Source organism: Lynx canadensis, chromosome F2, assembly GCF_007474595.2.
Source record: "Lynx canadensis isolate LIC74 chromosome F2, mLynCan4.pri.v2, whole genome shotgun sequence".
Lineage (NCBI taxonomy): Eukaryota > Metazoa > Chordata > Mammalia > Carnivora > Felidae > Lynx > Lynx canadensis.
In genome coordinates this window covers 65,021,258-65,046,298 of record NC_044320.2, presented here as the reverse complement: position 1 = coordinate 65,046,298, position 25,041 = coordinate 65,021,258, and the positions used below count along the sequence as shown (strand labels likewise).

Here is a 25,041-nt window from a genome sequence, read left to right as displayed (position 1 = left end):
AATAACACAATGGGATGCCACTATATACCAATTAGAATGGCCAAATTCCAAAGTCCTGATACCACCAAAGGCTGATGAGGATGTGGAAGCAATACAGACACTCATTCACTGCTGGTGGGAATGAAAAATGACTGTCACTTTGAAACAGTTTGGCAGTTTCTTACAAAAACTAAATATACTCTCATCATATGATCCAGCAATTGTGCTCCTTGTTATTTACAAAAATGAGTTGAAACCTCATGTCCATACAAAACTTGCACACTAATGTTTACAGCAGCTTTATGCCCAATTGCCAAAACTTGGAAGCATTCAAGACATCCTTCAACAGGTAAGTTGATAAAATGGTAGGTACATCTTGATCCTGGGATTTTACTCAGTGATCAAAAGAAAGGCGCTCTCAAGCCATGAAAAGACACGGAGAATACTTAAATGCAGATTGCTAAGTGGAAGAAGTCTATCTGAAAAGACTCATAATGTATGATTCCAACTATATGACAGTCTGTAAAAGCCAAAATTATAGAGAGAGTAAAAAGGACTTCCAGGGTCTTGGGGGAAGGGAAAAAGAGACAAATACATGGAGTACAGGGGACTTTTAGAAACTATTTTATATGATACTGTAATGGTGGATATATGTCATACATTTGTTAAAACCCATAGAAAGAGCAACACAAGGAGTGGGTTCTAATGTATGGAATAGACGTTCATTATTAATAATGCATACATACAGGCTGATTAATTGTAACAAATGTACCACAGTAATGCAAGATACTAACAATAGGAGAAACTGAGTTGGGGAGGTAGAAATAAGGGGATTTATGGGAATTCTCTAGCCTAATACATTATACATCTGTTTTCAGTAAACAAGTCTAAACAAAGACCTATCTTCATTTAGAGATAGAATGATTAAACTCTGGGAGGCCAACAGAGTTCCAGTGCATTTCATTCATTCATTCATTCATTCATTCAATCAACAAATATCCATTTAACTACAACTGCATGCCAGATTCTGGAGAGGCTCTAGAGCCACATAGATAACAGTCTTTTCCTTCAAGACACTGTGGTCTGGGAAAGAATTCTATCAATTGAGGGGCGCCTGGGTGGCTCAGTCGGTTAAGCCTCCAACTTTGGCCCAGGTCATGATCTCATGGTTTGCGGGTTCAAGCCCTGAGTGGGGCTCTGTGCTGACAGCTCAGAGACTGGAGCCTGCTTCGGGTTCTGTGGCTCCCTCTCTCTCTGCCCCTCCCCCCTCACTCTCTCCTTCAAAAATAAATAAACATCAAAAAAAATTAAAAAAAAAAGAATTCTATCAATTGATCTAGCAATTATAATAAAGTGTAACTGATGCTGTCATAGGGAAAAAGGACTATGCTACAGAGCTTGGCATTGTGAGAATTCTGAAAATATTCCCATGTGGCTGGGGTTCATCTGCAAAGGAGGGAGTGGCATGAAATGAAGCCAGAGGGGCTGGGTCATAAATGATATTTGCCCTTATCATGAAGGGTTTGAAGCAGAATCAAACCCCTCTTGTATTCCAGGAAAAACTCTCTTGACATCTTCTCTTACTCTTGATGACCATGGATGCTGTTCCTCAAATGCTCAGAGCAACTTAATACAGGAACAATTACCTTTCTTGCTTCCTGAGTCCAAATCTTATCTGCAAAAACCTCTAATCACTCATGCATGGGTAACATGCAAATACAGGGTCCCATGAATGCCTAATGGGGCAATCCTTGACCAACTGGGAATAGGAAATGATGAGTAAGTGCTTCCCTCTTTCTTCCCCCAGGACAGTTCTGAGATGTATTTATTTCATAAGACTACTCAGAAGGTCCTGTAGAACAGCGCATCTAGCTTCTCATGGGATGGTCAACTCTATTATGCATTCTTGTATTGGTTTTCCCTCTTTCTCTTTTCCATTCTTCCTTTTCCTCACTCCTCCTGCCTAGGATCACATTACCATATATACTGTCTTCACATTAAGTTTTGTCTCTGCTTTCTGAGGAAACCAGGCTAAGACAAGCAGGCAATGACATAAACATATATAATTTTTATAAATTATCTATATTACATATAGATATTAGATACTGATAATAATCAAATAATACACACATACACACACACACACACATTAGAATGCTAACCCTAGAGAACACATTAGAGGATGTTAATATAGGAGACAAAACAACCAGGCAGAAGTTTTTATAGGGAGGAGATATGTGTGGTTGGAGAGGATTTTTAAAGGAAGGAAAGGCTAAGTGGGCAGATGGCACAATGCAAAGATGACATTCTTCTGAGACTAATCACAGACAAAACCCGGCTGTTTATTTTACAGGGATGGTTGTAGGTTAAGTTTCCATAATGAGGAAAGCGATTATCCATTCCATGTTAGATTATGGCCATGAGGACGATTTGGAGTTGATCAAGCTAGTGCCCACATCTTTAAGAACTTTACAGTCTTCCTAAAATAATCCTATTCAAACATTTATTTAGTTTGCTATGCCATAAACACTGTATATAAAATTAAAATATAGCTATGAAATTGTATTTTGTCCTTTTAGGTAATACACATTCTAAAATCTTTGATTTGGTGTGATACAAATAATTATGTACTCAGTACATACTATGCTTGTTATAACTACAACATAATGAAATTAAGAAGTATTTCTAGAATGACCTCTTATCTAAGACTTGTATTGTGCTTTATACAGCTCCAATGTATCTATAATATTTTTATACTAATATAATCTAGAATCATCTACTTTAGGCCAGAGTAGTGAAGGAAATGCCAAAATCAAATAAAAAACAGTCTGACTCTTAGAATTCTCTAAGGCCATGCAATCAAGCAATCTTTCTCCTCTTCCTCCCTCCCTTATTCTTTCTTCCTTCCTTCCTTCCTTCCTTCCTTCCTTCCTTCCTTCCTTCCTTCCTTCTTTCTTTCTTCCTTTCTTCCTTCCTTTCTTTCTTTCTTTCTTTCTTTCTTTCTTTCTTTCTTTCTTTCTTTCTTTCTCTCTCTCTCTCTCTCTCTCTCTCTCTCTCTTCCTTCCTTCCTTCCTTCCTTCCTTCCTTCCTTCCTTCCTTCTTTCTTTCTTGTCCAGTGCTATTGTCTTTCAATGACTTCCACAACCAATTTGATTTATTACCTTACCTGGGCAAATACTAATATTGGAATGGTAGGGAAGCTACAATGATCTCTATAAGGAATACAAGTTATATACAATGTATATAGATATTGATATCTATAAGGGAACTCTCTTTTTGTAAAGAGACCACCTTAGATTCTCTGTCCAGGAGTTGTTATTCTCTAAGCCTGATCAAAGAAAACCTACGGTGCATGGTGCTTTGGCCTCTGAATGATAATAGACTCTAACCACACCAAGTTCATGCATATGAAATAAATTTAATGGCTGAGCCAGTTTACTAGTTAGCCTTTTCTCACTATCTTCTTTTCTACCATCTCCTTTTTATTGGATGCTTCAACCTCATTAGTATTTCAGGAAAAAACTGGATCCTGTCCATCATTTTTGTTGTTGCTTCCCTTTTCCTGGCAGGCAGAGCTTAAAGTTTCAATTGAGGAAGCAGGGAGGGATACAACACATTCAGAGTTTATGAAAGACCTTATTTACCATCAAAGTGAAGGTTTCCAGATCCTCTGGCCCTGTTTTCTTATGCTCTTAGGTCTTTGATAAGGAATTAAGAACTCCTGCCAGGGCTACAGAAGACACTGAGAGCTTCCTGGCAGAAGGCACTATATAGTGTTCTGAAGCTGTTCATTAATTACAAATGATGTTGAGGAGTAGACTGAGGAACAGAAGAATGAGCAGAAACTGTTAATATCATAATAATTTCTACATAGGCACTTCTGAGAGACATCTGAATCTGCACACTTGAATATTTTTCTGCTAGCTTCCTTGCACTTTTTTTGTTTTTAGCAAAGCATGCCTTGCAGTTTTCCTTTTAATACATCACTTATATTTGTAACACTCTTTCACTCAATTATAATTCCTTAGAATGGTGGCTCTCAAATATTACTGTGCCTAAGAATAATCTGAAGACCTTGTCAAGAGAATTTGGAGCTTACACCTCTGAGATTCTCATTTAATAAATTTAGGATGGGGCCCAGAAATGTTTAACAAGACCTCAGTGTAATGGTCTGTGAACTACCTTGAGAAATATTTGCTTAGAGATCAAGGTCTCTGGAATCCTCAGGCCCTAGTGCCTTGCAATACACACAGAGGTACTCAGTATGTGTTTATAGAATGGAGGAAAATGCTGTGGGTATTTAAAACTCCACTAGTGATTCAAACTCATTTTATCACTCTCAGAGGTGAGACTGAAGCTCTAATGGGTTGTAGACAGCCTATTTTTTTTTTTTTATAGGATAATTGCATCAACAGTTCTGAAATTGGGGGCCATTGGTAAGAAATGTTATTTTATCTAGGACAACAGCTGATGGAAAGCCTGATTTATTTGTTTACTTTTTACACGAGAGAAGGGTACAGACGTAAGGAGGAGGAAATGCATTCATTCCTTGCTGCCTGTAGCACAATGTAAAAAGCCTCAATCATGTTTGATTTCCCCATTCATCACTGGATGTGCGTTTCCTTTGTCTTCCGCTTGTTTCTTTTGTTTATTGTTTACTAGGGTTGTGAGGTCTGCCCTTTAAAGTGCCTTGTCCTTTGTTCTTTTGTCATAAGGTGTGAAGCCATTTACTTCTTTGTCCTTTGCTCACAGCCACCTCTAGTTAGCCATCCACAAAACAAAGGAAAATCATATCTTGCCCATCAGCTCCTCACACATCACTCAAAAGCTGTGCTCTTAATGAAAGATGAAAATGACCGTCCCTCTTTGCTCTTTGAGACATACAGTGAAACCATGTGCTGAAAAGGTGTGATCTGGCAAACTGGAAATTATTTTAATGTAAGTAATGTGGAAAGCATCTTCATTTTTCAGAGTTGGACTAATGCTTTCAACTATTGGAAAAGATTAACAGGCTATTTTCTTGCATCCAAATGATTTGCTCTTCCATTTCTTTAAATGTTATTAGTGTGGACCGTTTCAAGTTCTGAGTAGGAAAGAATGACACTGAAAATTTAACGTGGTTATTATCGAGACAAAAATATACATGGATTGTTTTGCATGGAATTGTAAATACTCAGTGCTCATTAGCTCCTGACTCCTTTCCAAGTGAGAAAAGGTAACAAGCATTAACCATCACAATCAGGACAGGCTCTGTGTTTCTCTTCCTTTGCAAATCCTAAGAATGTATCTGTATCCATATACCTATAATTGTATCTATGTATCTTTTGATAACTATTCAATAATAGCTTTGTTCATTTAGTGACACTGTCTTAAATCATAGCAGCTCTTAGAAACAAAACAGGCACACATATTCTCGCCTGTGATTCAATTTACATACTATCTTGATATTGAAAAACAGTTATAGACATGCAAAGCATCTCCCTCCAAAGCACCACACTGCAGTGGTGAAGCTTATTGTATCTGGAGTTTATGGTTTGGGCCAGGCTGTCACTTTCCCATAGTGTCTTCATTTATTATGCTAATTGACTTTCCAAGTGCAGGCGGGAGGGTATCTGCCCTGTGAATTATTCTCAGTTGGGGGCTTTTAAAAGCAAACCTATTTTGTGCCTAAACAAAACCAAAAATCAATGTGTTTCTTTTCAAAGACGGGAGGGTCAATACCATGGTTGTTTTGTTCCCATCCAGTTATGTAACCGTGGGGACTTGTTTCTTTGCTTTCAGGATTTGTACAAAACACATTAAAGCTAAACAATAGGCGGGAGTCATAGGAGCAACCCTCGAGCTGTGTCTTGCAGTACGTCCTCCTAGGTTTGGGAATCTCCAATTAGTTCCATCTCAAGTGCTGACTCTGTGTGTGTGTGTGTGTGTGTGTGTGTGTGTGTGTGTGTGTTTAGTTAGCTGGCACGCAACACACTTCCCCAGGGTTGTTTCCTTTTTCCTGAGATTTGGCGAAGGGTAAAGGGTCGGAGTCACATGGATACAAAGCATTTGATTAATGTCCAAGTCACCGCTGTGGCTGCCGGAGCCGCCTCCCCTCCAGCCCGGGCCGCGTGAGGCCGGAGCCGTGGGGCCGGGCGCGCAGGTCCCGGGCCGGCGCCCCCTCTCCCGGGAGTTGTCTCCTCAAAGCCTCGCGCCTCCCGCGCCGGAGTTCCAGCGGGCGCCCTCCCCTCTCCTACCACCCCAGACTCTCCCCAGCATGTAAAGTCGCCCGTACCTCCTCGGACTTCTCGGAGGCGCAGCAACTTTTCCTTTCTGGCCGCGCGGGGCCGGACACCAGCCGGCGCGCGGGGCAGCGCGCAGCGCAGCAGCCCCGCAGCCCCGCGTCCCGCCGCCCACCATGAGCGACGAGAGCCGCGGGGACGGCCGCGCGGAGAGCGCCAAGGACCTGGAGAAACAGCTTCGCCTGCGCGTGTGCGTGCTCAGCGAGCTGCAGAAGACCGAGCGGGACTATGTGGGCACGCTGGAGTTCCTGGTGTCGGTGAGTGTGTCCCCGCGCGGCGACGCGGGAGGCGGCGGGCGGCGCGGGGCGCGGACCCCGGGGAGGCGGCGGGAAGCGGGCGCGGCATTGTCTGCGGGGGTCGGGGCACGGGTCCCGGCATCGCGGGAACCACGAGCCCGCGCGCCGACGCCGCGCTCGTGGGCGCGAGGACCCCCGCGGCGATTGTTTCACGCCTGGACACGCGCTGAGTTCCTAGGGCCTTGGAGAGCCGCGGGTTTGAAAAGTTAGCTCCAGTGGGAGAACCTCTTGTGCAGGGAATCCCTGCTGCCCCATCTTTCCTCTTTCTTCTTTACCCCCGTCCCGGCCTGCATTGTGTAATCCCCCCCCCCCCAATTCTCTTCCTCCCCTGGGATTTTATTTTAAGGCTTTGGCTTGGTGATTCAAGTCAGTCTGCTACATTCAGGTACATTTAGTTAAAAAAATAACGAATCCTTGATTCTTTTGGAACTTGAGTTCGTTCTTTAGATTACATGGCAGCGAAGTCCCTTTAGTTATGATAATCTTTGAAACATGGGATTCTGGTGGGGGGTACAGAGAGAGCAGCGGGGTTATGATCTCTAGCAGCTGTTGGATATTAAAGCCACATGTGGTGCTCACCCCATTCTACCCCTACAGTCTTCTACCCCCATCCCCCACCCTGGGTTTAAATTTGCTCCCTGCTCAGCTCCTGGGTTCCCTGTTCACGCGGAGCCCAGGAGAGCTGTTACCATAAAACTTGTGTCAAATGGCTTCAAGATTTCATAGAACTGGCAGGAACTTTGTTTCAAAGTTTCAGCTTGTGGCATTGGAAGCCTGTTCTGGAAACGTTTCATTCATTTTAGAGCCAGAAGGGGCAAAATTGAGTGAAAGAAACTTTTGAGACATCACTCAAAAGTTGAATTTTCCTGTTCACTGTTGCAAAGACAAAGCATTTGAGGATTGGCTTCTCTCCACCCAGATGCCTGGGAGAGCATCATTTAAAGACCCGAGAGACTTTAGCCTTTGCAGTCTCGCTCAAATCTTCAAACTTTCTGCTCCTTTTACCTCCCTGTTCCATACCCGCCCTGGTCCCAAGGGAAGTGTTTCAAAGGCCAAACTTCCTGCTTAGGGTTTAGTAAGATGTAAACTTTCTGCTTATAATTATGGTAGAGGACTTTACTTCTTTGCTATAGCAAGGAGAGAACAGTATCTCAAGGGATGTAAGATGCACAGGTTGACTTCTGTTTGACTTCTCAAATTAAAATCAGTGTCCTTAGCCCCCAGGGGCCACATTCTTTGGAAAGGCTGGATATTTGAGAATATATGGGTAATCGGTGATAACTGGATTCCCATGCACTTCCATGAAGCAAAGTAAAAAAAAAAAAAAAGCATATTTTTAAGGAGATGACTTTTTTTAAACAAAGTTATTACAATATTATTGACTATATTCTCTATGCTGTACTTTTCCATGACTTACTTATTTTATAACTAGAAGTGTGTACCCCTTAATTCTCTTTACCTGTTTCACCTGTCCCCCCGACTTCCCTCCCCTCTGGCAATTACTAGATTGTTCTCTGTATTTATGACTCTATCCCTTTTTGCTGTTGTTTGTTTCCTTGTTTGTTTTGTTCTTTTCGATTCCACTGTAAATGAAATTACACATTGTCTTTCTGTCTGACTTATTTCACTTAACATAATACTCTTTAGGTCTATGCATGTTGTCACAAATGGCCAGGTTTCTTTTTTCTTTTTCTTTTTTTTTTTTTTTTTGGTGGCTGAGTAATATTCCATTGTGTATACCACATCTTCTATATCCATTCATCTGTAGATGGACACAAGTTGCTTTCCTATCTTGTCTATTGTAAATAGCACTGCAACAAACGTAAGTGTGCATATGTCTTTTTGAATTAGTGTTTTTGTTTTTCCTGGGCAAATACCCAGAAGTGGGCTTACTGGATCATATGGTACTTCTATTTTTAGTCTTTTGAAGAACTTCCATACTGTTTTCCATAGTGGCTGCACCAATTTGCATTCCCACTGACAGTGCATGGGAGTTCTCTTTTCCCCAAGCCTTTGCCCTCCCTTTTAATTTCTTGTTTTTTGACACTAGCCATTCTGACTAGTGTGAAGTGGAGAGTTGACTTTTAATAGCTTCAGATTTTCTTTTCATGAAACTTTATTGGTGACAAAGTCCTTTGGCTTTTGAAAAATCTTAGTCACTTCTTAAATTGCGTTAGTCACTCCTTTTTGGAGGCATATGAAAAAAGTACTGTGCAGAGTCCTAATTTATAGAAACGGACAGCTAACCCAACCTATATTAAAAAACCAATTTATTATTGATCTTTATTTATCATATCAGGTTTTCTTCTAATCTTAATACCTGATTATTAAAATTGAAAACTTACTGCCAAATTGAGTTGGGTAAGAAGTTGTGGGAGGTATGAATAAATTGTATGTACCTATTTACAAGTCATTTAATTTCATTCTTCTTATTTCATTTGGAAATTAGGGACTCTTCCACTTTTATTTTTCTTTGTCCATTATTTGTGCACAAACATGCAGTGTTTGTGCACATACCTGTTCACACACACGCAAACACACTCATTGGCCTGAATAGCATCCTAAACAAAAGTTTACCCTGACTTCCTTTTGGACAAAACCATCAAAACCTGAGATCTACTTATAATACACTTTTTAGATTTTCTTTTTCAAGTATTTCTTTTTTGAGTTTTATTTATAGCAACGCTAAATACCCATGTATTTTACTTGGTCACCTTCAGTTAATGTAGTCAATTTAGTTTTCATTTTAGCCTAACCTGATAATGTGCCAAGAATTTTAAAAATATTCAAACCCTTTGGCCTGGCAATTCCTCTTCTGAGAGTCCATCCTGAAGGACTGATAAGAAATGTAGATACACAGGGGCACCTCAGTGGCTCAAGTCAGTTAAGCATCTGACTTTGGCTCAGGTCATGATCTCACTATTCTTAAGTTCAAGCCATGCATCTGGCTGTCTGTTGTCGGCAAAGAACCCTCTGGCTTCCGACCTGCTGTCCTCCTCCCTCTCTGCCCCTCCCCTGCTCCTTGTCTCTTCTCTCTCTCTCTCAAAATAAATAAACTTAAAGAAAAGAAATGCAGAAAATAATAAAAGTCATTAAAAATAGCTGTAGTATTAAATAAGTGCAGTGTTACGTTTGTTGAAAAAATTGATAGTGCATTTCTACATCAAATGTAAATATTTGTCAGATTAGTCATTGTTTTAGATTTCTGTCATTGTTTCAGCCATTAACATGGATGAAGGGTACTCTTATCTTTATTATGAAGAGATAGAAAGCATATTGTTAGTTTTACCAAGAACATATTTTTACTTACAGGTCCATAAATAATCAAACAAAATGATATTTTTTCCTCTTGGTTAAATGATCATATGAGCTGAAGGGGAAAACATTTCTTACTCTATGAAAGTTTTATGCTTTTATACTTCTTTTGTACCTCTGATCCCTCTCTCTTCTCATTTCCAGCTCTTTGCCTTTTTAACTTCTTAAGGAGAGAACAACTTTCCCCGCTCCCACCCTAGATAGCTGTCTCCTAGAGTGGCTCACTCCTTCCATGGACTCTCAGGTTTCTCTTGCTCCTTGGTAGCCCTTACATCCTTTTGCATTCCTGCAGGGCCTTCAGGGCTCCCTTCCTTCAGGAAACTGCCATGATCATATCCCTTCCCTCCCCACCAGGCTAGAGGACTCACTGCTTTGTACCACTCTTCCCTGTAGTTACTTCTTGTCTCTCACCAAAGGGAAGCTTATGCATGTATTTGTTTACCTTTGTCTCATTCTACTAGAATGTAAACTTCTTGAGCACAGGCCCATATTTTACTTGTCTTTTTCCCTAGAATTTTGTGCAGTGCTTGTGACATTGCAGGTACTCAGTAAATACTTGCTGAATGACTGGATGAATGAATGAATCAATGACCCATCCTCTAACCTCCCACCCCATTCTTTTTTTAAAAATGTTTATTTATTTATTTGGAGAGAAAGAGAGAGAGAGAGAGCACGAGTGCACGAGACAGTGAAGGGAGGGACACAGAGAGAGAATCCCAAGCAGGCTCCACATTCAGCACAGAGCCTGACGCAGGGTTCGATCCCACGAACCACGAGATCCTGACCCGAGCCAAAATTGAGAGTTGGACGCTCTACTGACTGAGCCACCCAGGTGCCCCTCCCACCCCATTCTGAAGGACAGTTCATCATCCTTCAAATTCTCAGTTTTGTTTTTCTTCTATTTGGTTGGTATAGATAGTAGAAATTATTTAAATTTCACTCAGGCACATAAGAATTTATGTAACAAAAAGTTTTAAATTAAACATGTAGTACCTGCATTTAAAACAGAAACAGTGTTTAAATCAGGCATTGTGGTATTAAAGACTTTGTAACGCACCATTATGTCAATTCATTGTATTCTAAATTTTCAGTTGATATCCTGGGTAGGTTGCATTATCTGGATTAGTTATTTTTAGGTCATAGATAAAATGCAGGGAGTGCCCAAATTTGCTTGAATGCATGTTCTTGTTTTGCTTGGGAGATATAATTTTGTGCTTTATTAGAAGTAACACATTTTGTCAAAAGACGTGATTTTATGGACCTAATACCCAGTATTTAACGTTGTCCAAGCCTGGACAATAGTGGGTTGCAACTGGTTTCCTGTTTGCAGTCCTCCTAGGGCATACCAAGATCAGGATGGCTTCTTAGACCCATTCGAGTGGACAGGAAAAGGGCAGAGCAGGGCCGACTTCATGGGTGTGTATCCTGTGCAGTTTGCACTGGCTTCATGCTCCAGACGACCTGGAACTTGGTTCAATGCTCTGCTAGCACCATCTTGAAATTTGTGCTAGTTTTATCTTTGAACTTGTGTTTTACGAGTGAAGTCCACTGGGACCATGGAGTGTGAGTAGAGCAGATACAAGAAAGAAAAAACTTCATATTTCAGTACCTCTAGTAGCACTTTTTTCCTGGCTTTTGAGCAAAAGGCCTCATACTTTTACTTTACACTGGACCTGGAAAATCATGTAGATGCACTTCACTATGACATTGAGGCAGGATGGTGATACACGTTTTGTCTAAACTGGGATGCTTCTTTTTTTTTTTAATGTTTTATTTTTTATTTTTGAGAGAGAGCATAAGCAGGGGAGGGGCAGAGAGAGAGGGGCAGAGGATTCAAAGCAGGCTTTCTGCACTGACAGCAGCAAGCCTGACTAGGGGCCCGAACCCATGAACTGCAACCTGAGCTGATAGTTGATGCTTAACTCGCTGAGCCACCCAGGCGTCCCTAAACTGGGACACTTCTGAGAGTGAAAGGGAGTGGTTACTAATTACACTGGGAAACAGATATAAACCCGGATTGTCCCTGGCAAATCAGTGTGCAATGCTGTTCCACACTGTAGGCACATGAAGACAAAGACTTTGGGCTACATGTCTCGTCATAAACAACAGATTTTGAAATGTTGTTACCTGGGTAGGCTTTGACTTCAGATACCCCAGAATCTGAATCCTGTCTCTAATTTACTAGCTAACTTTGTGCAGGCTCCTAAACTTCTCAAGCACCATTTACTTCATCTGTTCAATGGGGAAACAATAACATTTCTCAAGGTTGCTTGAAGGATAGGATGTAAGCCTTGGGCTCTGCCCAGTCCCTGGCTCACAGGGGGCGGGTTCTATCAATAGATCTTCTGATGTTGTAGTTGTTACACAGAGCTACACACGCTGGTCATCGTTAGTGTATAATTTTTGCCTGCATGGTTTTCTCCTTTACACTTTCTCTCTCTCTCTCTGAGTCTCTTCTGTACTTCCTTCCCTTGTGATTCCTTTCTGTCCATGCAGTCCTTCTTCCCATGATATTCTTGTAAATCCTCCGTTGACTTAAGACTGTGAGGACACTTTGTATTCTATGTAACAACAACCATAGTATGGTGTTTTACAGTTGACAGTAAAAAATTGCATATTTATGATCTGATTTGGCTTAATATATAAGTCTCTTAGTTCTTTCGAATAGTGCCCCCTAGAGTTCCAGGGTTCTGTGGTTTGGCTTCAGGGGCCTTCACAGAGGGTGAGGGGGGAATGAATTATATGGCTTCAGACTCTCCACTCGGCCTTTCCTAGCATAACTGCACCTTCTTCTGATTTGTGCCTTTGCTAAAGCAGTTAGAAAAGCCACTTACCTGAGAGTAAACTCCCCAGAGAATAAGAGTGGTGTATTTATTTCCTGGGTACAATTTTCTTGGCCTAAACATAGTGCTGTGTAAATAGCAGGTGCTCAAGGAAACAAACAGGCAAATAAAACAAAAGCAAACACCACAAAGTCCAAAAACAACTTCTTTTTTTTTTTTTTTTTAATTTTTTTTTTCAACGTTTATTTATTTTTGGGACAGAGAGAGACAGAGCATGAACGGGGGAGGGGCAGAGAGAGAGGGAGACACAGAATTGGAAACAGGCTCCAGGCTCTGAGCCATCAGCCCAGAGCCTGACGCGGGGCTCGAACTCACGGACCGCGAGATCGTGACCTGGCTGAAGTCGGACGCTTAACCGACTGCGCCACCCAGGCGCCCCAAAAACAACTTCTTTCAGTTACGATCTAACTTTTCCAGGCAAGGATAAATTGATTCAACACATTATGCTTAGGCTTATGTTACAGGCTGAATTGTGTGACCCTCAAATTCATATGCTGCCATCCTACCCCTCAGTATACAGGTAATCACAGTGCCATGTGGGAGGGGCAGTGATAGGGTAAGAAGCAAAGATGCGTGGGGGCGGGCATCAAGGGACTCCTTCAGTCTGGGGTCAGGGGAAGTTTAGGGAAAGAGGTGGTAGATGGTTTCTGAAGGATGAGGACAATGCCAGCTGCCTGGGAAGACAACTGCCCATGTGGAGAGAGCATCACATTCCGTGTGACCCTGGTACGGCATTCTGGGTGTGCTGGCATGATGTCGTCTGGGGGGTGCGGAAAATTCTTCGCTGATGGAGACTCAAAAGTTCTGCATGCTTTTTGAGTATTTTGGGGTATTGATAAGGGGATGGAGTAAGTTCAGCCCAGTTGGAGAAGGATTCTGTTTTTAACAATTCTGAATTTAACCAAAGGTAGTGGGAGGTCAAGCATTATGGGACACCTTCTCTCTTAGTAACAATAAACAAGATTGTGACAGCCAGAGTTGGCACTGGAAAGGCATATCCTGTGGGAAAAAGTTGCCGGGCCAAGATTTCCTGAATCCGTGTCTCTGAGTTTCACCTTGGGATTCCTTCCTCTTACACCCTATGCCCTATCCCCTCACTGGTCCTCAGCATAAGCACACAGAGAAGACTTTTCCCTGCTTCTCTAAATCTGGGACGGGTTGTAATCTTCAAAACATTATTATTTACTAGGGAAGAGCACAGGTCAGTAATCCTAGAGTCAACATGAAACATAAACATAGTCTAGCTTGTAAAATAATAGATTTCTGCTTGTACCAAAGTGGTCTTTCTCTGAGGGTCTCAAGACTCTGATCTTTTTTTATCCTAAGCCCTCAGAGAGGTCTTAACTGAGCCCCCTGGCTGGGCACTAGTTAGGCTGATTTGGCAGATTTCTTTGTTTTCTAGCCACTAGTTTGAATGTGTATACATGAGGATGCCTCAGGAAGCTGCCCTTAATGTCTTGACTCTTGTAGTGAATATGTCATAGTTCATTCATAATTCTGATTTTTGGAGTTAATCATGTGGCCAGAGCCACTCTTTTGTCTTATGGTTTCGTCTGCATAATTCTACCTTATTATGAAACCGTTAATATAAGAAGAGTATCTATGGAGAGTAGCTTTGTTTCTCAGCAAGAGAATTCTGTCAGTGGGATTGAGGAATAAAGACTGGAATCTAGTTACCCATTAGGAGTTTCTGCCATTGCATTGGTCCAGGTAAGAAATGTGGAATGTCTGATAGAAGGTAGAAGAAGAAGATAAACAAAACAGAATAAAAACCAAACCACAGACAAACACCCAACAACTCTGAGACGAACTTGGGTAGAACCTTTGGTATTGGTGCTCATTCATAAGAAGTGGAGGTTTATGTAGAAGGGAGGAGACAGGGTGGGTGCTTTGGTCTGTAGTTTGAAGACGAGGTGGGTAGTGTCATTAACTGAGAAATGGAATGCAAGGGACAGAACAGCGTTGGGGTGGGGGGAGAAAAGTGAATTTCATTTTGGACCTGCCAAGCTGCAAATTCTGCTGGTTTTTGAAGATAAGAATATGAAAGTTAAGAAAGAATTTGGGGCAAAAATTGGAGATCTAGCAATTAAATAATCATATGCGTTGAAACCATCAGGTGGATGAGATGCCGTAAGGGAACAACTTGAGGAGGGGGCAAACATACAAACCAAGGGTAAAGGGTTGGAGAGCCAGCATTTAAAGGGTAGAGGAAGAAGTACGGTGCACTGGTGTCTAGTACTGAGACATCAAAGGTTGAAACAACCAGGAGAGAGGGATCTCTTGAAATCCAAGGAAGGATTTAGTTCCCAGAAGAAAGCATTCTTTAAAGTGTCAGAACTCGGGGTGCCTGGGTGGCTCAGTCGGTTAAGTGGCCGACTTTGGCTCAGGTCATGATCTCGCGGTCCGTGAGTTCGAGCCCTGCATCGGGCTCTGTGCTGACAGCTCAGAGCTTGGAGCCTGTTTCAGATTCTGTGTCTCCCTCTCTCTGACCCTCCCCTGTTCATGCTCTGTCTCTCCCTGTCTCAAAAATAAATAATAGGTTAAAAAAAGTAAAAAAAAAATAAAGTGTCAGAACTCCTTACAATTTTTTTTAAGTTTATTTATTTATTTTGAGAGAGGCAGAGAGCATGAACAGGAGAGGGGCCAAAAGTGAGGGAGAGAGAGAATCCCAAGCAGGCTCCGCACTGGCAGCACAGAGCCCGATGCAGGGCTGGAACTCACAAAACTGTGAGATCATGACCTGAGCCGAAATTGAGTTTGACGTTCAACCGACTGAGCCACCCAAGTGACCTACATTTGAGAAGTAGGTAGTGTGCAGACTGAAGAGGCCACTGGCTTTGACAATTAGAATGTCATTTGGGATTAGCTGCAGTAATGTGTATGACCAGAAGCCTAACTGAGGGATCTGAGACATCAGTGAAAGCTGAGTTGGTGAAGACTGATGGAAAAACTACCCAGAGTTGGTGGTAAAGTGCAAGGGGAGAAATAGGTTAGTAACATAAGGGGATGATTTTGTCCAGGGATGTTTGAGGAAGATGAGCATAGCCAAGGGGAGGAGACAATGAAAAGGAAACAGAAGCAGCTACAACAGATCGTTGTGGAAGTCTGGTGCATCTTCCTGCAAACCATGGCAAGAACCCCCATGTCACTGGGAGATAAGGAAGAAACTTGGCAAAATTCACTGCTGTGAAACACCCACAGCAACACGTTTTTGCAGACTCTGACTCTAAAGAATGAGCCAGCTGTCTCTCGTGTATTTTTGAAATTCTGCTTCTTCTCTAGTCTAGCGCTAGCAGAACTGCTGGGGTGGCCTTTGTACCTCCTTGTGAACACTCACCAGCCACGCTGGGACAGTGGGCTGAAGTGCACGTACAGAGCATGGGTTTAGGGAATCTGATGACCTGGGTTAAAGTTCTGGCACTGAAATTTACAAACTGTGTGACTTGGGGCAAATTGCATAGCCTCTTTATGCTTAGTTTCATATTTGGAAAACACATCCAGTGACATCTCACAGCCTGGCTTCAAGTTCAAAGCAGCTTCTATACGTGGAGTCCTGATAGTTATATGCATTTCTTCTCTCTTTTTTTTCCTCCCAAACTTCTACTTTATCTCTCTTTCCCTGTCTCTCCTACACCACAGACTGAGTCTGGCACTTTCTGAGGCCACCTAGCCTGCTCCTGAGCCCGTTGTCTTCTAGCCTTGAAACATGCTGGATGCTTTAATAGATAAAGAAAGGTCCTGAGGAAGCCAGAGGGGGCTTCAGGAATGCAGGGGAGGTGTGGCCTTGGGGAGTTGAGAGTCAGGTTGTGGGTGGGGGGGTAGGGGTTGGGGGTGGGGAAGGAAGGAAAGGATGTAGTTCCCAGGATTATTTTAGAGGTGAGGAAAGTTGGAGTTTCTACCTCATGGCCTTTATTTCTCTATGAAATTGAACTATTGTTTTCTTTGTGTTCTGTTTTTGTTTTGTTGTTTGTTTTTGCTGAGCGTAAGGAACTATAAAGTCAGTGGTTAAGATTTGGAACATACCCTTTTGAAAATAGTAAGAGGAATTGAACTTAGGTATCTGAGGTTGGATGTTTGATCGTTTTTGTATAATCATTCTTTCAAGTGTACATTCTTAAGTGTAACATATAAATTTAGAAGTCAGAGTACAGAAGTGGCATCTCATGACTTCTTATATTTATTATGACTAGGTTCAAATCTTGGAAATAATGACATAATCATTTTTTAAACCATGATACAAATTGTGTGGAACTTATATATTCTCACATTTAATGCCCACAGCCATTACTGTGCACACTTTTTAAAAAGAAACGATTTATCTGACAACATTTTGGTATCATTTCAGTTTTTCTTCGTACTTGTCTTTTAATAATATTCTGAGTGCTCTTTTACTATACACAGTACCTGGTGTATGTTTTAATGCCAAATAAAATTGTTATGTTTGAGTTTTGAGTACAATTTGACCAAAAAAATATTTTTTTGTTTATGTGTATTCTTTAAAAATCTTACTTATAACATTTACTTTCCATAATGAATTTTTATTCTGAACTTATTAAAATTTCATGAGCTATATTAAAACCAAGATTTCTTTGACTTATGACATTATATTTGCCTCAAACCATCAAAAATTCAGGAAAAACACCCCTTAGTAAGTGTTTCTTTACTTGAGAGTATGGTTGGGTCACTTTTCAAGTGGTATTAAGTATAATCATTCAAATCCTGGTACATCTTATAAAAACTTTTTTCTAATTTTTTTTCCATTCTCATGAATGATTATTGCATTTTATCCAAGAAGTCAGTGATTATAATTTTAAGAAGTTTGGTACGTTGAGATTATGATTTTTAAACATTTCTAGTTAGTATAGATGACTTCAGGCATTGATTCCTTGAATAAACCTATGGTGTTCTAGGCTTGCCATATAGCTAAGCACAGTGTACAAAAAAGGACCTGTGTTGTTCAAGAATATCTAAGCCAAGGACATTATGTTCTGTCGTTAATGTGAAATGAGTACTTTCCTTTAAAAGGCAAGCCCTTCACTTGAAAAGGTTAAATGGTACAATACTTAAGGAATGACTGCAGCTGGTTAAATTTAGAATACTGATATAGAAATACTCTCTGGGTTAATAGCAAAAATACAGCAATATAGAATATGAACGAGTAAAATTTTTATTCATTTTAAAACTTTGTTTCTCTGGGAGAGTCACATAAAGGTTGATGTCTGTTTGATTTTGCTGTGCTACTTTTGTTACTTTAATTATCTATGTAAATTGCCTTCTTGCCAGTAGAAGAGGCTTTATAGATGGTGTCACATTTTTAGTGATTGTACAAGAAATATTGATGTTTTCCTTTGGTGCCTTCTAATGCCTCAGCTTGGCCTTGATTTCATGCTCCCTTGGATTCTAGTTTTTTTCTTACTTGAGACTATTGCCCCAAAGAAAGTAATCTTAGGATTCCAGAAATAATATCTTCCATTCCAAAGTTTTATTTCTGTCAGTAGCACTTGGGGAAGAGCTATGGAAAGACATTATATCACCCAAATGTTAGCTTCATACCCACATATCCCAAGATTGATTTAATAACTCATTATTTCCCCAGAGATGAAATTATGAAAACAAAGTGGATTTTCATTTTCTATGCTGTATATCTATGTGTTGGACTTTGTATAACTTTAATATATTTCTATATGTTGTATAGAAATATTTTTGTATTCATATATTCTGCCAAAAATTTTTGAATATTCTAAACACAGCTTTATCCTAATTTTTCTTGTACCTCTTAATAATGAGACCCCTGGCAGAGACTTCTAATTGCTCCCAATGTCCAATATTCTTTTCTTCCATAGTGATAAAAGTTTTACCTCAAGGCATGATTGTCTAATTTAGGACTACATTTCTCAGCCTCCCTTACAGTTAAGTGTGGGCATATGAATAGGTTCTGGGCAGTGGGATGTGAGCAGAAGTGGCATGGATAGATTCTAAGGTGTACCTTTATAATGAAGGAATAGGTGCTCTCTTCCTTCTCCCTGTCTGGTATGAGGATGTGATGGCAGGTAATGAGGCAGCCATTTTGGACCATGAAATGGAAGTCACATGTTGAGGATAACAGAACAAGAAAATAGAAAGAGTCCATTTCTTTATTAAAGCAGTTTAACAGGTATCCTATCAAAAATGGCCCTGCAAGATAAATCAGTATTTACTTAACTCTGTCCTAGCATCTTTTTTGACATCTCACATTGTGCTTCAAATGTTTCATTGATTTATGCTAATTATTAATGAATTGGCAAACTTTAATATATTTTTGTCTTTGTCTTAACTGGATAATCTTAATATTTTAAATTTATTTTTAGTTTTTCTTTAATGAAAGCTCACCAGTGATTTCCCTAGACTGCTAAAACCACACTCTCTTTTGCTATTGGTAAACTTTCATTTTTTTTGTTAGAAAAAGAATAGTGTTGGGCTGCCTGGGTGGTTTAGTAGTAGAGCGTCCAACTCTTGATTTTGGCTCAGGTCATGATCCCAGGGTCATGAGATAGAGCCCTGTGTCGGGCTTCGCACTGAGCATGGAGCCTGCTTAAGATTCTCTCTCTTTTTCTTTCTCTGTCTCTTTCTCCCTCTGTCCCTCTCCCCTGCACATGTGTGCATGCTCTCGCTCTCTTAAAATTTAAAAGAAAAAGAATGGTATTATTTTTAACCTATACTTATATATTTTTTCTGAAGACCAGAATTTGCATGTTTATTATGTTTATTTATGAGCATATTTGTTCAGCTGCTTTCACTGAAGCCAAACGACAGTAGTTTAAACAGCACTGTTTGTTTTTGAATAAGAAAGCCGTACGTAATCAACACGGCTTTTTTTGTGTGTGTTCTTGGAGCTCCTCTTGGAGCTCTGGTTATTTAATTTTTCAATGTGATTGCCTAACAGTGTTTCAGGGGAGTAAGCAGCTCAGCTCTGTCAGGCTATTCAGAGTCTCCTTCCTTCTATCTTACTGCTCCAGTATCCCCTAGGACCCATTAAATCAATGTCTGTAGGAGAGAGAGAGCCAGGCACCAGTGTTTTATACAGTTTCTCCAGGTGGTTCCAGTGTGCAGAAGGCTGGGGAACCAGTACACTAGGGTGTGCTGGACCATATGGTTAAGGCTGGCCTACAGACCCCTTTCACGTTCCAGCCCTAGGGGGACAGAGATGAATTCCACACTTTGCTTTCACTCTCATCCCCTTGACCAGAGTGTCATAACACGGCTGAACCAGCTGCAAGGGGGACTGGGAAATGTGCTACCTACTTGGGCAACCGGGTACTTGAGGTGTTCTGTGCTAAAATAAGGAAGTGGAAAAGATGGGCAAGGTGTATTTTTTTTGCCACACTTTGGGCCCCAGGGATACTTTGGGCTTGTGTTCTCAGAAAGTCATTTATATTAATACTTGGATTCCTTTACTGTAAGAACCTATTATACTCAGCATATAATTTGGGTTATTTCCCTCCAAAATAGCATATTCTGGTCCATCTAGAAATCTAATATTTATTTATCTCTTCACATATGTTTATAGGAGCTACCTAAAAGGTTTTTTTTCTGACTTTTTGTTTTTATTTTTATTTTTTATTTTTTGCCTTCAGTGCAGGAAGAGTGAAGATACGGCGATATGGAGATTTTGTGTAGTTTAAAAAATTTTTTTCTGAAGTCTCAAACAAAACAGACCCAGGAAAATATGGAAATCATTTAATATGTGCTTGTTGTGTGTCAGGCACTGCATATTCATGCATAACTCACAACCCACAACCCCTACAAGGTTTGTGTCATTGTAACACAATGTATGGTAACTTGCGGATACTCTAGTCAGTTCCTCAGTAGGAGGGTGAGGATTTTGAGTTGGCCCATTGTGCAGCAGCTATTCTAACACCTTCTGCTGGTGATTCACTGGCCTGGGCATTTCTAGATCGTGGGAGCACTGTGATTAATCAGGCATCAGAAAACCAAGGCAGATGTTGGGATCAGGACGTAGAACACAGAAGCTAGAAGTCAGGAAGCAACAGTAGTTGGTTTCGGGCAAACCAACGAGAGAGAGCAAGGGAGCAACAAGAAGATCATGGTCAATCCAAGATAGGGGTCAGAGCCAGGCAAGCACTCAGCCGCCAACAGTTATCCAGAAGTCATGAGTTTCCAGCACAGAAATGAGAAAAGGCAATGAATCATTTAATTTTTTTTAAATGTTTATTTACTTTTGAGAGAGAAAAAGAGACAAAGCTGAGTGGGGGAGGGGCAGAGAGAGGGAGACACAACACAGCATCTGAAGTAGGCTCCAGACTATGAGCTGTCAGCACAGAGCCTCAAGCTGGGCTCGAACCCACGAACTGCAAGATCATGACCTGAGGTGAAGTCAGACTCTTAACCGACTGAGCCACCTAGGTGCCCCAGCAATGAATCATTTAAAAATAGACAACCTTAGTTCTGTTGGTTATCTCTTAGTGTATATCATTGCTAAGACTATTTTCAGTGTAATTTAATTCCTCTTGGATTAATTTTGTATCTCTAAGTACTTACTTATTTACTACTTTATACCTGGTGAACTCTTGGTTTTATGTGTTAAATATTACTTCTATGTATCCTATATATGATTAGATCACTTTATGTTTGAAGCAAGGATTAAATACGCAGATGCACACACATACACACACCTTTTGCTCTCCAAAATGTATGTATCGCTCTGCATTCAGTGGATACTGTATAATTTGCATTGATGTAATTTAAACACGAATGAGGTGAACCTTAGTTGAAATGATTGTTACCCCTGGGAGTGTTCTACTTGCCAGGACTTCTTTTGATAGGATAGATAAGGGAGAGTAACTGGCATTCTGGTAGTCCCAGGATTATCTTTGATAAATAAGCCATGTTCTATAGACATGGCCATTTTTCTCAGCTTCTAGCAAGGATAGTTAGCACAGCTGTATAATCTTAGAGTCCAAAAGGAATCATGCTATGAATAGATGAATATAGCTTTCAAGTAAAATATGAATTTGATGTTTCTCCTTCGTATTTTCAGTGAACTAATAATTCTCACATATAAATTGTATCTTCTCTGTATAGTGGAATTTTTTAGGATACCAAATATTTTTTGGGCTTTAAGGCTATTTTTTATTAAAAAATTATATTATACTTAAGAATGACTTAATTATAGGGAATATAATGAGTTAGATGTCCAGAAATTTTGAAAGTTTAGTTGATACTTGAACAGATACTTAATTTTAAACCTTCACCTTTCTATAGCTGAGTGTCTGGGTCAGATTCAACTTTAATGGCATCAGGAAAATACAAGTAAACCTGAATGAGAGGTCCATGTAGTCAGCCAAGATATTTGAATAAGATTTAAAAAAAAGAAAAACTGTGCTAATTAGATTTAAAAGAAAATTGTAGCTTTACTATATGGTATCATACATTCTTTCTACAAACCATTTCTTTTCCAGCCTGTCAGAATTCAAAGTTCTAATTACTCTGTGATATTCTAGAATTTTATTTAGTATTTAATATGTGCTAAGTGAAATTTGCAGTAATTCTGGAATAAATAAAGGCAGAATGAGACAATCTGTAAGCAAATATGTGACCGCAAAATGGAATCAGAGTGATTTTTCAGTTTACTTCAAAACCAACGTATTTGTGAAAGACCTTACTTTTGACATAGTGCAATTTATATGTTAGGTCAGTGTTAAAAAAATACCTCTAATGTATCAACCTTACAATTTAGTCTTTCAGTACTTGTTTTCAAAAACATAGGGTCTAGATATTTTGATTGTTTATATTCCAGGGCAGAGTCATTGAGCACATCACTGTGCCAATCACTGTGTGCCAATCACTGTTCCAGGCTGGGAGGCTATATGCAGAAATTAAATATCCCTGTTTCATGGAGCTCCCTTTCTAAAATGGGAGACACAAGACAAATGAGTAAAATGTTTGGTGTATTAGTGAATTTAAATGGCAAGGAGAATGAATGAAGCAGATGGGGAATAAAATTCTGTGTGTGTTTTGTTTTGACATTTTATATAGGATGAAAAGACAGGAAGTCACTCTGTTCTGCAAGTTTCTAAGAATATTTGAAAATGCCTGTTTTTTTTTTTTTTTTACTCTTACCTTAATAGGCCTTATGCAAGAGGAAAGTGCTAATCAGGTCTCTTGTTCAACTCTTCAGTATAATTATAATTTAGAGGTGAAATTAAACCCAGGTATGCATAGCTAATAAAGTTAATGGAACAGATTAGCAATAGCTTAGTGACTCCAAGATTTAAGGCTTTAACCAGTTAATTCTTGAGCTGTCATTTTTCAGTACACTGACTTTAGTATAGTAGGCATATATATATATTTTGGAAGTGCAGCAAACTAAAAATATTTGCTACCTCACTCTGTCACTGGTGTATGTTTATACCATTGAGGAGCTTATTTTACAGAGTGTTTGCCAATATGGTTTCACATCCCAGCAGCCTTGCGTCTCGTGGGGATTACAGCCAAGGTTAGAATCCACCATTGTGGGAACCAGCTATCGGAGTAGTGCACCACCTCAGAGAAGCTTCTGCTGAAAATGAAGTGTCCTTCAGCCCTGAGTGGACTGAAGCATGGAGCAAGGAGGGTGGGGGTGAGAGATTGGGGATCCTGAATGTGCAGCAGGTCCAAAGCCAGTTTTCTAAGTGCTACTTTAGATAATCCCAGATGAGTTAAAAGCTAAGGTATGGAATGCTTTCTTTCTCACGTTTTCCTTATTCAAGGTCTTTCCCTGAGAGAAAAAAAGGAAGGGTAAGAGTGTATCTTGCAACCCCTCCCCACTTCTTGTTCTGATGGTATCATCTCCCTGACGGCCCTCTAGAAGTGACTCCCTTGAGAAGTGTGGACAGCTGGATGCAGCTCCTTTGTGGCCTGTAAAGTGTTATTGGGAGCCACAGCCAGAGACGGTGGGGGAGGGGAAGGGTCACTTCAGGACTGTGGAAAATACTCCCTTTCCCCTCAGCGTCCTGGGGCCTTGTTTCTTGCCTCCTTGTTAATAGAGTCTGGGAGCTCGGATTCTGGTGCTGAAATTTTTTTCAGGGTTGGTTCTATAAATTATATTTTTAAGCAGGCTTTTGTGGAGCTTCATTCTTTAGTTTACTGAATTTGTAGCACAAAGGAAGGGTAAGAGATTTATTACTTTCATCATTACCAACTTCAGTATAGAAATTGGTGAATAATATAATTACATTAGACTTTTAAAAAGTGTAACCGAAGGGAAGGGATTTAGCTGGCTGTATTTTTTGATAAGGTTATGTACTTTCCTCTTCCGTTTCGCTTTAGAGGCCATTCTATGGCTAACACATCATAAAAGTTAAAAGGAAGTGCAAACACAATTACCACAGAAAGTTAAAATCTTTTCCATTCACTTCTTTATGCTGTTTGTGACTTGTCTGCCTGATTGTTTCAAAGTAAGGAAAAACTTATCTGTCATTATCAGTGGCACTGGTTTTGAGTGTGTTTGTGATTCTGACAATGCTGGGACAAAACCAGCCTTCATTGTGCCACACTAACCACAAGAATGTGTACAGAATATATGCAGTGAGCTTTAAAGGCAAGCACATTTGTCTAATGAGGTAATGTGAGATACGGTGCGAGGAGGGAAATCAGATACAGAATGAACATCCCTTTACCTCCGTAACAAAATGTTCAATGCCATCAGTAGCTCTTACCTGGGGGCTTTGAGATTTTCTGCTCCTCTCTGCTCCGTTTCTGAGGATGCATCCAGTTCCAACCTCCCTGGAGGAGGTGCTGAGTGCCAGTGGATGGTGTCAATCAAGTGTGAGGTGAATGTGGGTGGGGCGATCCCTGGGAAGCAAGGCTGGGTTTAGAATTTGATCTAAGATAACATCTGGACATTTCGGAGGTCATGAAAGGAACTGGGGTCAAGGGTTACCACAGCAGAGGTCTGTAGTGTGTGTGACACAGAGCCCAGGGAGCAGCTCAAAGGGGATCTCTGCCATCTTTTACACACAGAAAGGTTTCTGCTGCTTAGCCCCTTCCCATGGACTCTGGTGGACTCTGGTCTAATCATGCCCTGTCCCTTTCACTTTCAGGAACCCCCATTAGATACAGTTTTTCTAGACTGACTTTAGGCTTATGATAACTTCTGAGAGATGGATGGTCCCAAAATAATAAAGATTAGGACCAATGTTTGTAATCCAAGGGGAGGTAGATTTTGACTGCTTTCATTGAATTTATTTCCTTAGATGATTAGAATAATCACTTAAGCCAGTTGGTTCATAGTTACTCCCTTCATCCGTTTTTTTTCCACCTAGAAAGGTTTATTAATGTTTTATGATT

At 40.4% G+C, this 25,041-nt stretch overlaps 1 protein-coding gene across 5 annotated transcripts in view; it reads left to right on the top strand.

The window, feature by feature from the left end:
- The first annotated feature begins 6,376 nt into the window (after positions 1-6,376).
- PREX2 (phosphatidylinositol-3,4,5-trisphosphate dependent Rac exchange factor 2) overlaps positions 6,377-25,041 on the top strand; it is a 299,461-nt gene continuing 280,796 nt past the window's right edge. For all 5 annotated transcript variants that reach the window (XR_003966317.1, XR_003966315.1, XR_003966316.1 and 2 more), the window contains exon 1: positions 6,377-6,517. Coding sequence is in view for 2 of the 5 variants with exons in the window: in XM_030304277.1 (XP_030160137.1) it covers positions 6,377-6,517 (141 nt within the window). In the remaining 3 variants the exon portion in view is untranslated. The remainder of the gene's footprint in view (positions 6,518-25,041) is intronic.